The sequence below is a fragment of the Octopus sinensis genome, linkage group LG4, assembly GCF_006345805.1.
Source record: "Octopus sinensis linkage group LG4, ASM634580v1, whole genome shotgun sequence".
NCBI lineage: Eukaryota > Metazoa > Mollusca > Cephalopoda > Octopoda > Octopodidae > Octopus > Octopus sinensis.
This window is the reverse complement of record NC_043000.1, coordinates 65002101-65017573: the sequence shown is the minus strand read 5'-3', so window position 1 is coordinate 65017573 and position 15473 is coordinate 65002101. Positions and strand designations below refer to the sequence as shown.

Here is a 15473-nt window from a genome sequence, read left to right as displayed (position 1 = left end):
ACAAAGTTATCTGACAAAATTCTTCTTTATTTTCAAAATTAATCGAAAGAAAGGCAGTATATTTCATGAAAAATATAGTATTGAAGTGGAGTTAAACATAATCAGATCACGTATTAGAATTGTGTACATGTAATGCCCATGCCAGCATCAAGCCAATAAAAGAAACTCTATGTGATTTAGCTGCCACTTCTAGCAGCTAAATCTAGATGGTCTTGCAAAGAATGCCTTTGATCATAGGCCTACTTTGTCAAGGCTGACCTGGGATTAAACAACCACAACAACAGCATGCTAGCAAAGAAAATCAAATGCACGATGATAAAAACAATGATGAAGATGGTGATGATGATGAGGATGGTGATGATGATCATGATAATAATCATGACAATGACTACAACTAAGAATCTGAATTGTTAGGAAAATATTATTGATGAAGACAAAATATTACATTGTTAGCTGAGATGAGTAATGGACTATTTCAAATGACATTGAATGAAAAAAGTTATCTTCACTGAAAGATTAATCTATTAATAAAAACAACTATTATCAATAAATCCAAGAAATATCTTGATTTATTCCTTTAAAACCACTGACAAAAGGAAACAGATAAAAGAAATTTCAGTTTGATCAAATAACTTAATTTGAACTATGATAAAACAGGTGTAAAAGCTTAAAAAAAAGCTATAGCTAACACACTCACAAGCAAGAAAGACTGAGTAACAAATGCCATGCTTTTGCAAAATGTTTACGTGTTCATATAGCTGCATGCAGACAGGGTCACTCTCTGAGCCCTCCTGCCCTGGACCCAGTAGAACATCCAGTGTTTGATAGCTGGAGAGAAAGACAGAGAGAGAGGAGGCTACACCAGCATTGTGCTGGTACTTCTTTTCAATTAATCCTTGTAAAGATGAAAGACAAGAGTACCTTGGCAGGATTTGAACTCAGGAGTGCAGCGAGTTAGAACAATTATCACAATACATTCCATCCAACCCTCTAATAACTCTGCCAGTCAACCACCTAATAGAAACAGGTGTAGGGTTTAGTAATTTACAAAAACTATAGCAATGCAAGGAAACTCAGGCATCAACAATAACAAGTGCTGATAAATTCAAGAAAAAAATTTTTTAAAAAAAGTTAAATCATATTAACTCACTTCGGCGACAGGACTTGCTTATTGTCTTTTCCTTTTCACAGCTATTTGGATCCCCTCGACGTAAAGTTAGAACACGGACCTTTTTATTAGTGACAGGGTCACAGGCAGACCACTCACCCTTCTCATATTTACACTCTAAAATCAGTAAGGATAATTAATTTCAACTGGAATAGGAATATTACAGAAATTTAATGTTCTGCTATAAGTTTTCAAATGCATACAAGTTAGATTAGAAAAAAAATATATAATGGAACACCTCGTATAACAATGCACAATATCACTTTTTAGTTATATGCATTGGCTAATTATAGTCAGTGATCTGAGAAATTCTAAGATTATATCTGCTTTTGTTTCAACACAATATCAGAGAAATATTTAAGGAAATAATACTTTTATAGTATATTGAAGGTAATAATACTTTTATAGTATGCTGTATATTGTTTATATCGCTTCTAAAAAATATAAATATAGAGATTTTTATTTCAAGTTTTAGTTTTTACAGATTACTTCATCAAAATGATTTATTTGTAAAAATATCAGCAGCAAGCTCGATTCATAGATTAATTTCTATTATAACTGACAAAAAAATTTTTAGTAATTTTTTTTCCCCCCACTAGCTGTGAAGTCAAGATTCATTATAAAGCTGTCAGAAAACAAATTGCTTATATTTTTAGAGTAAACTTTAAGCTAATGAATAAAACAATTTTTTTACTTGATGAATAATAATTTGGTATGTACAAATTGTATGACTTAGCAGAAACACAAATAACACATCTCCTTATCATTATTCCATCACTGAAATGATAATTTCTTTTAACTATACTTACTAGGGCTTTATTTTATTTTATTTTATTTATTTATTTATTTATTTATTTATTCATTACCTTAGACTGAACACAGAACAATCTAGAACAGAGAACCAAAGGAAATACTATAAAGCATTTATAGAGCTATTCTTTAACTACTAAACTCTTGCTCCAAATATTCTCCTTTACATCCTCATGAAAATAGAAATAAGGATAGTTTTTTTTTAGTGTATAATGTATTAATGTTGCCTATTTTGTATGTTGGAACTGGGTAAATATCATGTAATATATTGTACACATGTTTAGTTAGAAGGAACATCTACTGATGATTATCCAAAAAATTTATATAGAATACTATCCCTTATATGATGAATAGGAGGAGGATGAGATGCAGGAAGATAAAGATGGTGATGATGATGATGACAATGACGACAATAATGATGATGATGATGATGATGTGTAACCCTCATTTTCAGAAACTGCCAACATATATCTGACATAACTGATAAAAAGTAACTGGAGAAGGTAAGGCAAAAAGGGGTAAGTTGGAATGAATTAGTTTTGTAAAATGTTTAAAAGTTTATGTTTTGCATGGTCATATTCTCTATTTTATTAAATATGAACAATTTTTTTGGCATTATTATTATATTAATGTATAAAACTATCATGGTTGGAGGGAGCGGTTGCTAATATTCAGTTACAAAGTTGGACACTTTTAGTAAGTATAACAGAAATAAATTAATAATAACTAATATCATATAAATTAAGAATAGTAATGTAAATTACACTTGTAGAAAATTTGACTGCTTTCATATTATATCAGTGTATATATATGCATATACATACATATACATACATGCACATATACACACACATATATATGTGTATATATATATATCCATGCATGCATGTGGCATATATGTATGTATATGCTCAAACATGTACATGATTCGGATGGTGATATATATATATATATATATATATATATATATACACATACACATATATGAAATTATATGTAAATATATATTTGGTCAAGAAGAGGCAGTACCAATGACTTTTGCAGGCCTTTCAAGGCCATTGAGCTTGACAAACTAGATGTTTTATATATAGTGAGACAAATCTAAATTCATTACTGAACACATCACTACGTTACCTAAGTCTTTTTAGTTGAACAGTCTTGAGATACTCTAAATAGAAGGCATGCTAAAACAAAAAGGTATTTCTAACTGGTTCTCAATTTACTCCTTATCAAGGACAGAAAATATTTTAGAAGTCTAAATTGTAGATTAAATAATATTTTACATTATAAGTACCAGTTTGAGATAGAAAAGAGAAACAGATCCATCGGTAAGATTATTTTACACACCCAGACACACACACTCTCTCTCTCTCTCTCTCTCTCTCTCTCTCTCTCTCTCTCTCTCAAATAGGTCCTTAGACATTCCAGCTCTTAATGCTGAAAAATTCTGGCAGATAATTCATTTATAAAATATAGATAAGTTTATTCAGTTGACAAGCAATTAAACAAATGATTTAAACATATTCAGTGGGTTAATTTTGATTTAATCTGTTAATCTGTTCATCTCTCTACAAACTGACTCTGTAAAACAAAGGTTTGAAATGTTGCTAACTTACTTAATTTGCATGTTTTTGTTAATGTCTTCTCCTTTTGACATCTGTTTGGGTCTCCACGCCTTAGTTTTAACACCCTTGTTTTTTCATTTGTCTGGGCATCACATTGGGACCAAGGGCCTCGGGTATATTTACATGCTACAAACAAATTCTAAACATTATGGCCATATAAATAAAATATAAAGCATTCATTTAGAACTCCTCAAGCTTAAAAGCTGTAAATTATACAAGCGATTCTGTATAACCGAATATAATATGAGTCGCCACAAACACACATACACATGTGAAATGTATAGAAAACCCTATTGGTGTTGGATATTCAATAGATAAAGTCAATATCTTGTCAGTTTTAAAACACAAACCTTCTTTGTCATACACGTAATTATATTTTCTTATTAACAAATTTTTATAATAAATGATCCACATTTAGGGGTTTTGTTTGTTTTTTATTTTACATCTTTTCAAAAGAGGTACTTGACATATTATAAAGTATAATATATTATAAATACAGCTCCAAAATAAAGTTCATGTATATTCTGACTTCATTACATACAAACTAACAGTAAAAGCTAAACAAAGATTTGAAAAAAAGAATAAACTCTAAATTTGTGAGAAAGGGAAAAGAAACCAAACCAAAAAAAAAAAGAACAATTATACTAAACCAAGAAAGGAGTAATTGTGGTGGGTAAAAACCTAAACAGATTAAAATTTCACTGTTAATCTAGAAATGTATGAAATAAATCAATACTCTATGTTTATATTATCTTCCAAATAGACATCACCAGCTCTTAGTACTGTACAGATTTCTTATATCTTATTTATTCCTTTTATCTAAACATAGCATACACTCAGTAAAATTATAATTCCCTTTGCCACACTCAGACATCATATAGAACAAAGTTATTTACAACATTCACTTAACCCTTTCGTTACCAACCCGGCTGAAACCAGCTCTGGCTCTGAGTACAAATGTTTTGTTTTCATAAGTTTGGAATTAAAAATCTTCAACCAAACCTTAGTCACAATTTATGTTCCTAACACAATCTGAATGATAACTAAGTTATTTTACTAAATTCTTTGTTATATTTAAAGTAATTGAAAGAAACACAGAACATCTCAACAGAAATACAGTAACAAAAGGGTTAAACATTTGGAATTGTGTTTCACCACAAACTGAATGGTAAGATTTCTCAGAAATAAACAACATCCCCTTTACATTAAAATTGTAGCCAATGAGAGGATGAAGATTCAGTTTCAAACATATATCATTAACCATCATCAGATAGTGCAACAATAAGTTCTCTATAAAGGTTAAATGAAATGATATATTTTGTAATACTGATTTGTCTTTTTTTTATATTTTTATTGTCTTTTCAAATCCTTCAAACGTTTACAATTACAATTTTTCTTTTACAAATTACTTGTTCACAGACTTTTATTGAATCAATATCAGTATCATTAATGTCCTTTTTTGCTATCAATCTCCAAAGGGAGAAAACGTGATGTGCTTCAACACTCAGTGACCTTTGTGCAAGGAGTCAACTTGAAGGCCATGAGCCAGCAGCTTCTCCTGACAAACATTCAGCCACATAAACATTAACAACACAACTACACCCATTAAACATTTTGATCAATTCAAAAAGATTACAGTATATCAGTTTAGTTTTGACTGTATGAATTCCAAAACCACTAGAAAATATGCTTCCTTACAATAGTTTTGCTTATCATCCAGATATATCTCCAGGATATGGTATCCTCTACATTAGTTTATAAACATAGCATACACTTGGTAAAGTTATAATTTTTCAGATTCTTGACCTCATCTTTAGAGCTGAAACATTTCTTAATACTTACATCTTAAGCTACTTTATAAATAGTTTGATTTCTGATTGTCATCAGGTTTCTTACTCCTGGGTATATGCATACTACAGGAGTAGATGCATCAGTGGCCAAGCAGATAAAACCATTACTACCCATGCTTTAAAAATCAAGGTTTGTTTGTACATTAATACAATATACATATCCAGGAATAAGGCACTGATGATGATTAGAGATTAAAACAATTAAAACCTGGTGTAGATGAAAATATGTAAAATAAGATTTCATCTTTACAGATGATGTTGACAGTCTAAAAAATGACAATCTTATTAACAATAGCATTTGATAGCATATACTAACATTTTATAATATAAGGTTTTTTTCTATAAAATGAGACTCCTAATTCAATTATTATATGACTCAATACATTCTGTATTAATATCTATGAGAATTACAAATTTTTGGGATGGAATCTAATACTTGTAAGAGTTAATCTAATAATCCTTTCTAATATAGACACAAGGCCTGGAATTTGGGGTGAGGGAGCAAGTCAATTAGATTGAACCCAGTATGCAACTGGTACTTAATTTATTGACCCTGAAAGGATGAAAGGCAAAGTCAATGTCAGTGGAATTTGAACTCAGAACAGAGCAACAGACAAAATACTGCTAAGCATTTTCCCCAGCGTGCTAATGATTCTGCCAACGTGCCACCTTAAGAGTTTGCCTTATAATAATCTGATACTTGTACTAATCACAAGATCAATCATATTTACTCTCACAACTAGAGACTGAACCAAATAAACTTGATTTGAATCTTTGTTAATTAGGATAAATACTGAAGTATTTTTAGAATGAAATATTTGGTGTAACATAGTCTAGGAGACACTTATTTATATGTGATAACTTGTCCATTGGCTTAAAAAAGTATCAACATTGCAAGACAGGCCAATTGTTCCACAACTGCCCTTGCATGCTTCCATAACTTAACATCATTAACATTTATGTATTCATATACACATGTACATACCACAAAGTGGAGGCGCAATGGCCCAGTGGTTAGGGCAGCGGACTCGCAGTCGTAGGATCGCAGTTTCGATTCCCAGACCGGGCGTTGTGAGTGTTTATTGAGCGAAAACACCTAAAAAGCTCCACGAGGCTCCGGCAGGGATGGTGGTGATCCCTGCTGTACTCTTTCACCACAACTTTCTCTCACTCTTACTTCCTGTTTCTGTTGTACCTGTATTTCAAAAGGGCCGGCCTTGTCACGCTGAATATCCCCGAGAACTACGTTAAGGGTACACGTGTCTGTGGAGTGCTCAGCCACTTACACGTTAATTTCATGAGCAGGCTGTTCCGTTGATCGGATCAACCGGAACCCTCGTCGTCGTAACCGACGGAGTGCTTCCATCCACATACCACAAAATAAAAACACAAAAATAGCATGCAAATAACACGCACACAGAAGAAGATAAAAATCCTTTGAGTCATCAACTATATAGAAGACAGGACATATTAAGAGACATCATCTAAACAATGATAGTATTGAGTTTCTGGAGTCTTCAAGCATTAATGATATTTCTTAATTACTGTAGATATGAATGTTTAAAATAGAACCAATTCTTCTTTTTAATTAATTGCTGGGTATTTTGATAGATGATGTTCAAAATTTACCAATGCTAACATATTTGTGTCGAGGCTGATAGAAGTGAGGTAGAAAGATTTCTGAATATCATAGGCGTTCTGTCACCCTTGTTCTTAGTTTTCTAATGATCACCTGCTTAACCCTTTCGTTACCAAACCGCCCAAAGCCGCCCGAAAAAAACTTTGGTTAATGTGACCAAACCGCCCAAACCCGTCCGAATTTACCTATTCATATTTAAATGAGAATATCAGAGCAAATCTCTTTAGTACATTCGTGAAAACACGTGATTATGCTTCGTAAACAGTTCATCTACAGTTTTGTACAAAGATCGACGTGTAATTTTAATTCCCTGAATTTCGGGAGATTTTTTCCTCATTTTTTTCGGCATCGATTTTTCTTCAACTTTGAAAATAGATAGGAGTTTCATGTTATCAATCATTGATTCCGAATTTGGAAAATTTGTGAAACAAATACTGGGTACTGTTGCGGATTTAGTTTTTATACATGGAAACTAATGTTAGTCAGCATGGCTTAGGGTATGATGTGGTCTGGAAGTTATTGTTTGAAGCGATCAATGCGGAAACAAACTTACGCAGAACGTAAACAAACACAAAATGGGGGTTCAAATTTCGGAAAATTTGTGAAGCAAATACTGGGTACTGCGTGGATTTAGTTTTTATACAGGGTAAATAATGTTAGTCAGCATGGCCTAGGGAACGATGTGGTCTGGAACTTATCACTTCCATACCATAACCAGGGCCGTATATTATTTTTTGACCGATTTCTTTAGTTCGGTCAAACTTACGGTGGATTCCAATATTTCAGTTTATTCCACCTTTATGGTACACCTGTTGTGCATTAAATTCAACTGATGATATAGAGATGTGCACAATTCTTCTTTATCAAAATTTTGTTGCATACCCATTTGAATACTAGCTGATGATTCATTTTCTATGGTGATGTTTAAACAAAATTTTAATATTTTTACCTTTTGCTCAATTTACCTGGATTTACCTGTAATTAAAGTCACTTTGAGACAAAAGTTTTGCAATAGAATCGATTAAGAACCATTTCTTTAATTATGTTCCAAATATCACATTAATATGTTGATAAGTAAAAAAGTTACAGTTATTTAATGAAACAAGCCTAGATTCATGATTATTTTAGAATTTAATTGAAACTCATGAGGGGTGTATTTTGGTCAGAAATATAGTAACGAAAGGGTTGTGGTTGTCGTTGATAAGTGATACATACTCACATGTTACACACACACACACACTCAGAGACATATGCATATATATATATATATATATATATATATATATATATATATATATGCATAAATATATATATTGCGAAATTTGATTTAATGCTAAATTGAATTTTTCCCTGTAAGTTTGGAATTATACTCCCTAATATTATTATTATGCATAAATATATATATATACACACGTACATATATACATACACACACACGCAACACATTTATATATATATACATATATATTTGTACATACACATCACACTCATGCACACACACACTCACACACACATGCATGCAGGAGGAAGAAATGAGAAAACAGATGCAAATGGAGAAACATTTGCCAATGCTGTTATACAGTGGGAATACAACAGAGCAAAACTACTTTATTGATGATGCAAAGCAAAGTTTCTTGGGTTCTGACCAAATACTTTTGTAATTAAGTCACCATTTTTCTCACTATATTTAAAGAAGAGGATGGTAATCTTTCATATATTTAAGTTTAATTCAATTAATCCCATGTTAGAAAAGTTCGTTTATTGAAAGTTACAAAATTTTTATGAGTAAAGGATTTAAGAATGACTGCTGTTGTTGTCTTAGTAGATATATAAGTCCATTTGCAGTTACAATAATAGCGTACAACAAATGTACACAGCCATCATCTACAATGTACAATTACAAATACATCTATGCAGACAAAATTATAATAAAAAGAAGCAATATATAACCACAGTTGCAATATACAACAAGTGTATGCAACTAAAGTGAAGTTATTGCATGCAGCAGCAGTTATGGAATTTTCTGTTATCACATTTTTTTTTAATTAATTTTTTTGCTGTAGATTTTACAGACTAGGCAGGGAATTTAAAAACTTACCCTTTCCTTGTTTACAACCCTTAGATTTTATTCTAGTTTCAGGGCATTTCTTTGGATCGCCTTTCTTCAACATCATTGTCATATTTTTGGTGCTGGTGTTGGGATCACAAGCAGACCAAGTCCCTTTCATATACTTACATTCTGTAACAAAAGAAATAGAAAAGTAACTCTTACACATTGTACAACATTATATATTGCAAGATATCAGAATTAGATGAAAAAATCTTAATTGAAAACATCAAAACATCACTTGCATTGTAACATTCTTTTCTACTCTAGGCACAAGGTGTGAAATATTGGGGGGGGGGCAGTCAATTAGATCGACCCCCCCCTCCAGTATGCAATTGGTACTTAATTTATCAACCCCAACAGGATGATAGGCAAAGTCGACCTCGGCAGAATTTGAACTCAGAATGTAAAGACACAAAATACTGCTAAGCATTTCACCTGGCATGCTAACGTTTCTGCCAGCGAGCCACCTTGTATTGTAACATTAAAACTACAAAGCACTAAGGGATGCTTTATGTAGATGCTTGACCTACTAAAAGCAGTAGTCAAATCTTCCTTAAATTACACATCACTCTATTTGAAAAGGATACATTGCTTCTAATCATACCCTATTATCTTAAAAGTAGAAAAGATGCATTGGACAATGTAAATATACAAAATGATAGGATGGTCATAGTAGGAGCACAGCTCAGTTAGGGCTGACTCGATTTTAACAACAGGAAGCCTACTTACAAAATCAGACCAAAACAATAAGGTTAGCTTACTTCAACATAGGGGTACATATGATTATGATAATATGTTTGCTCTTAATCAAAGAAAATTGAGTAAATTCTTATGTAATTCTGGAGGTCATTAGAATCAATTATATCACATGATTACATCTTGTGACTATTTACTTTGTAGTTACAGAAGATAGCATCTATGCAACTGCTTGATCAGTTACAAATAGCAGCCAAACCACCCTCAAATAATAGGCTGTTGTCTTAAAGAAAGAGAGAAGGTGAGAGGGAATGAGAGAGATAGAATTTTAGTCCTGGCCAAACAAAATTAAGGAAGGGTCGAGATTGGAACAGTTTTGATTATAGTTCTGTCTGCTCAATCAAAACCAACTTGGAACTAAGTAACTACTTAGTTTACCACTATAAAATGTCAGTAACAATATCAATATATATGACACCTTTTCCTTTAAAAACATAGAGTTGATTCTGCTTAATTACTTCTGTAATTGAAAATCTCATGCTATTAACAGAATTTGCAAGATAGGTGATAAATTACAAGATTTCAATATGCTGTCAGTAGTAAAGCATTGTGATATTTCACACATATACTAGATACAGATGAAAGCAAAAATAAAATTTTATATACAATACATTTTATGTAAACATAAATTACTTATCTTCCACCCAGTTCATGCTGTTTCTTTGATATATTATTGGTATGACAATTGTTTCACTTATCCCCTATGAGGTTTTTGCAGTTGCTTTTGATATTTTTCAATTACCCATTCTTAACTTGACAAAGACTTTCACACAATTTGAATTACTCAATGATAACAACTTAGAGGATGCAGAAAAACTTACTGGGTCCATCACAGAATGAAATAGTTGATAATGAAAACAACAAGATAACATCCTTTGACTAAAAAACATCGTTTGGTAATATTTATCTACAATGAAAACTTATCTATTGAAGAGTTTTATTACACTATTAGAAATAAGATAAAATTCAATTAAAAGAGTAATGTGAACACATTTAATTTTTTAACATTGGTTACTTGTAAAACACAAGGCGCTGCCTTCTGTCATTCTTATTCATCATCAAAACAGAAGCTTCTAGAATCACCTAATTCATCCTAAGTCAAATATATGTTCAATTTTAGCATACATTGGGCTAAATGTTTACTCAAAATCTAAAACAAAAACAAAAACAAACGTTCATAATTAACTGAGATTGGCATCATTTACTAATGTAAATGACGTTGATTAACTGAAAGTTAATTGTATATACAGGCGCAGGAGTGGCTGTGTGGTAAGTAGCTTGCTTACCAACCACATGGTTCCGAGTTCAGACCCACTGTGTGGCACCTTGGGCAAGTGTCTTCTACTATAGCCTCAGGCTGACCAAAGCCTTGGGAGTGGATTTGGTAGACGAAAACTGTAAAGAAGCCTGTCGTATATATGTATAAATGTATGTGTGTATATGTTTGTGTGTCTGTGTTTGTCATCCATCTTCCCCCCCGCCAACATCGCTTGACATCCGACGTTGGTGTGTTTACGTCTCCATAACTTAACAGTTTGGCAAAAGAGACCAATATGATAAGTACTAGGCTTAAGGCAGTGCTCCAGCATGGCCACAGTCAAATGACTGAAACAAGTAAAAGATTAAAAGATAAAAAAGATTCACATAGATTCTATGCTAAACCAGTGTCTCTCGTGATAATAGGCTGGGAAAAATGAAAAAAGAGATGGAGAAATTTCTACATTTAATAAAACTGAGATGGTTTAAACTTTTAAAACTTGTCCAATACTATAACAAAGAAGGAAGAAGTATATGGATATAAGCTCTATTTTATCTTCTTGTTACTAAAGAGAGTGGAGCATAATGTTTCCACAATATTTTGGTTGGCTTTTATTCTGTTGTTCTGAGAACCATGGTTCTGAGAAATGGCTTGGTATTTTGAAAACATGCAATTAACAGACTGATGAAATTAATCAGAATTGCTTGTACATGTTCTGATAAAAATTTTTTACTAAAATTTCTTTTAACTAATTATCTATATGTAATTTCTATCATTTTCCGTGTATTGATGTAATTGACTTAATCCCTCCCCAAAATTGCTGGCCTTGTGCCAAAATTTGAAATCACTATTTAAGTTGATATTATGATATATTTTATGGCAAAGTAGTTTTGCTGAATTTTTTTCTTTCCTAAACTTTCTTTTTTCCATTCTAGCATGGCCAATATTATATTATTAGAGTAAATAATTTTACAGTTAGCTGTCCTGGGAGTGGCACATTTTTCTAGCTTGACTTGATCAAGCAGATTAAGGTACATTATTAAGAAGTGTAAATGTTATGTATTTGATCTTCAAAAGTGAAAACTTACAGATGTACCAATCTTAAGAGGATTTAAACATAACATATACATAGAAAGGTCACTTTAAATTAGAGACATCTGTAACATGTTGCTTTCAAAAGTCAGAATGTATAGATTTGAGAATGTAGTGAAGCACAGTATATATTCTGAGGTGGTGTTAGTAGATGAGTAACTATAGAATAAATGCAACTGCAGTGAAGTAACTTGATACCTGACCCACTTTAATATGAAAAGACAAATGCTGAAATAATTGAAATGGATCATTATTTGTAATTGAATAAGTAAATAAGAAGATGAATTGGAAATCAATATTTATTAAATTAGTTTTGAAGTCACTGAAGATCACTTGAATTTTTGAAAGAAATGTTTAATTGATAGCTGGGCTCAGAACAAATTATCATTTTATGCCTCATGCTTTAGACACGGGTGGAGAAACTTTTACATACAAAGAGCAAATTGAGAACTTTGGGTGTATCTGTGCTGAGAAAAATAATGAATCTTTAATGTTACAAATTCATAAGTGCATAGCTTATATTAAATTACTGTTTTGGTCTTAAGGCATAACACTTAATACCAACCTGCCTACCTACCTAAGATCACCTCTAGTTGTGATACTAAACCACTCATTTTAAATTATTCCTATTTAATATAAAAACCATCTATCATAATTTTATGTAACAACTTTTCATCAAGTTATGTTACAAATGCTAACTTCATAATGAAACAGTTATTTCATTAAATCTGTCTTAACTCTTGTTTATTTCCCAAAAATAGTGTATGTCAGTAGAAATAAAGTCATAAAAGTATTAAACTGATTCTTACATATGGAATTTTAAAGATTTCATTGGTAGACCATTTCAAATTTTAATGTGAGTGAAATTTTGCCCATGAGTAGAGGTTCTCCACCTCTTGAACTTTCTTTAATAATCACAGTATGTATAGAAGAACAAGATAATGTTTCTATTCTTATACTCGTGTGTGTATGTGTGTGTGTATGTGTGTGTGTGTGTGTGTGTGTGTGTGTGTGTGTGTGTGAGAGAGAGTGTGTATGTGTGTGTGTGTCACTTGGAAAATATTCAACATAGTAACAAACAGAATTTATACATCAGTTTTTATTTATAGAGCATTATAGTAGGCAATGAAGTGTAGTAGAGATGTTTTGGAGAACTCAGTCTGAGACCATGTATTCCCTAGCTTATGTTGATATATTCTTTGCACCATGAGCAATAAACTCATTGGACATTTTCATTTCAATGAGAAGACCAACTGAACAATGAAAAGTTCACTAGATTTAAGAGGGCACTAGTGACAATTTCATTTCAATTATTGCTATTCCTGTACTTGTATCCAGTTTTGCCTCATTTTGATCATATAAATTGGTTTGGTTAGTAATTGTCTCTTATTGATTGCTAGATGGCATGGTCAATAATTTCTCAGAATGACCAATATTGACCAAAATAAGACTTTTTTTTCAACATTCAGCTCTTGAAAGTTTATTGTTCAAGATGATTCCAACTGCAACTTAAAATTTTAATTTGTGCTCTGTTATAAATATCAGCATGGCCGTTAATCACCTCTTGACTGATACTAACAATCATTAAAAGTCAAATTAGTAGTGATAAATCATTAATTAATAATTTAGATTAACCACAACAAAGACCAGTGATGTATAAACAAAATTTGAACAAGCAATGACAACAGTAGTTATACCTTGTTAATTTACTGTGAATGAGTGTGTGAGCATATTTATATATAAATATGTGTTACACGAAAGGTTAATTAATCATGTTACTCAAAAGTTTCAGCAATAAAGTTATTTGTCAGATTTTATGATAATTTGGTTACAAAGTTTAGAAGAATAAGAACACTCTTAACCATTCTCAAACAGAGATTTTCATTAGTTTCAGAATGCTTTCCAAAACTTTGGTGAGCATAATACTTGAAATTGAAAGCTCAAATATAAATAGATATTAAACATTATTTTGGTCAATATTGATCATGTTGAGAAATTATTGACCATACTGTGTAGCAATCAACAAGAAACAGAGCACTAACCAAATCATTTTGCATACATTATTAAAACTGGAATTATGGAAAACTGGATACAAGTAAATGAATAGCAATAATTAATATGATATTGAAGGGTATAGAATAGTTATAGTTACTTCTCTGAGAACTATTTAAAAAATTTTAGGAAGATTTTGAAACTAATAAAGATATTCATTGGAAAATCTCCAAAGAGAGATAAGGTAAGTTCAAAATTTCCTTACTTCCCCACTCCCATCTTTCACACCTAGGATCATTGTTGAAATATCAAATTGTCCCAATACTCGACAGGTACTTTATGTTATCAACCTTAAAAGGATGAAAGAACAGAGTTGATCTCTGTGTTATTTGAACTCATAGCGTAAAAGGGCCACTACTAAATACTCCTCTAATAATTTTGCCAATAAAGTATTTAAAAAGATATGAACTATTGAGAATGAAATGGAGATTCCAGATTGAAGAGAATTCAGACAAAATTTAAACAAAATCTTATGTTGACTATATTTCCTATTGAAGTAAATCAAGATTTTTTTTATATTTTTGGATGAAATAAAAAGCACTTCATATATTTTGCTTAAATATGAATCATCACATAAGTTCTTGGATCAATGGCACCATTTAATAAACAAAGAAATTTTTCTGATCTAATTGTGATCAATATTAATAAAGTTATTGCCACAGTAGTTGCAGAAAGAGTAATAAATTCTGAAGTTTAATAATGTTCAAAATTATTAACAAAAAAAGTTATATCACAATAAAAGAAAAATAAATTGTTGTGAATAATAACATAAGAACACATCATGTGGAAAGTGTTATGTTCTTTGACCTAAAAAGGGAAAACTATATCCATTTTCCTCCCTCCTCACCAACTGCCAAACATCATTAAAGAATTCTTTTCTTTGTAGAGAAATAACTAGATAATAAAAAAAAATTGTTGCTAAATACATAGTGTAACAATTAAAATCATCCAGAAAAATATTTATGAGTATTGAATGAAAGATTAATGTTATTTACAGAAAATATGAGAGAATTATCAGTACATTTCTTAAAATGTTAGTCTGGAACAAAAATGTGCTGTTTTGTTATATTAAATAATTGCTTCTATTGAAGATATAAATTTACTTCTAAATTA

At 31.3% G+C, this 15473-nt stretch overlaps 1 protein-coding gene across 5 annotated transcripts in view; it reads right to left on the bottom strand.

Moving 5' to 3' along the window:
- The window catches only part of LOC115210287, a 114468-nt gene that overhangs the window by 15279 nt on the left and 83716 nt on the right, over window positions 1-15473 (bottom strand). For 2 of the 5 annotated variants that reach the window (XM_029778790.2, XM_029778791.2), the window contains exons 4-6: window positions 9191-9331; window positions 3595-3729; window positions 1151-1285 (exon numbers count right to left, since the gene is read on the bottom strand). In XM_029778790.2, the coding sequence (XP_029634650.1) occupies window positions 1151-1285; window positions 3595-3729; window positions 9191-9331 (411 nt within the window). The remainder of the gene's footprint in view (window positions 1-1150; window positions 1286-3594; window positions 3730-9190; window positions 9332-15473) is intronic. The other 3 variants (XM_036502083.1, XM_029778792.2, XM_029778793.2) reach the window with 3 other exon arrangements.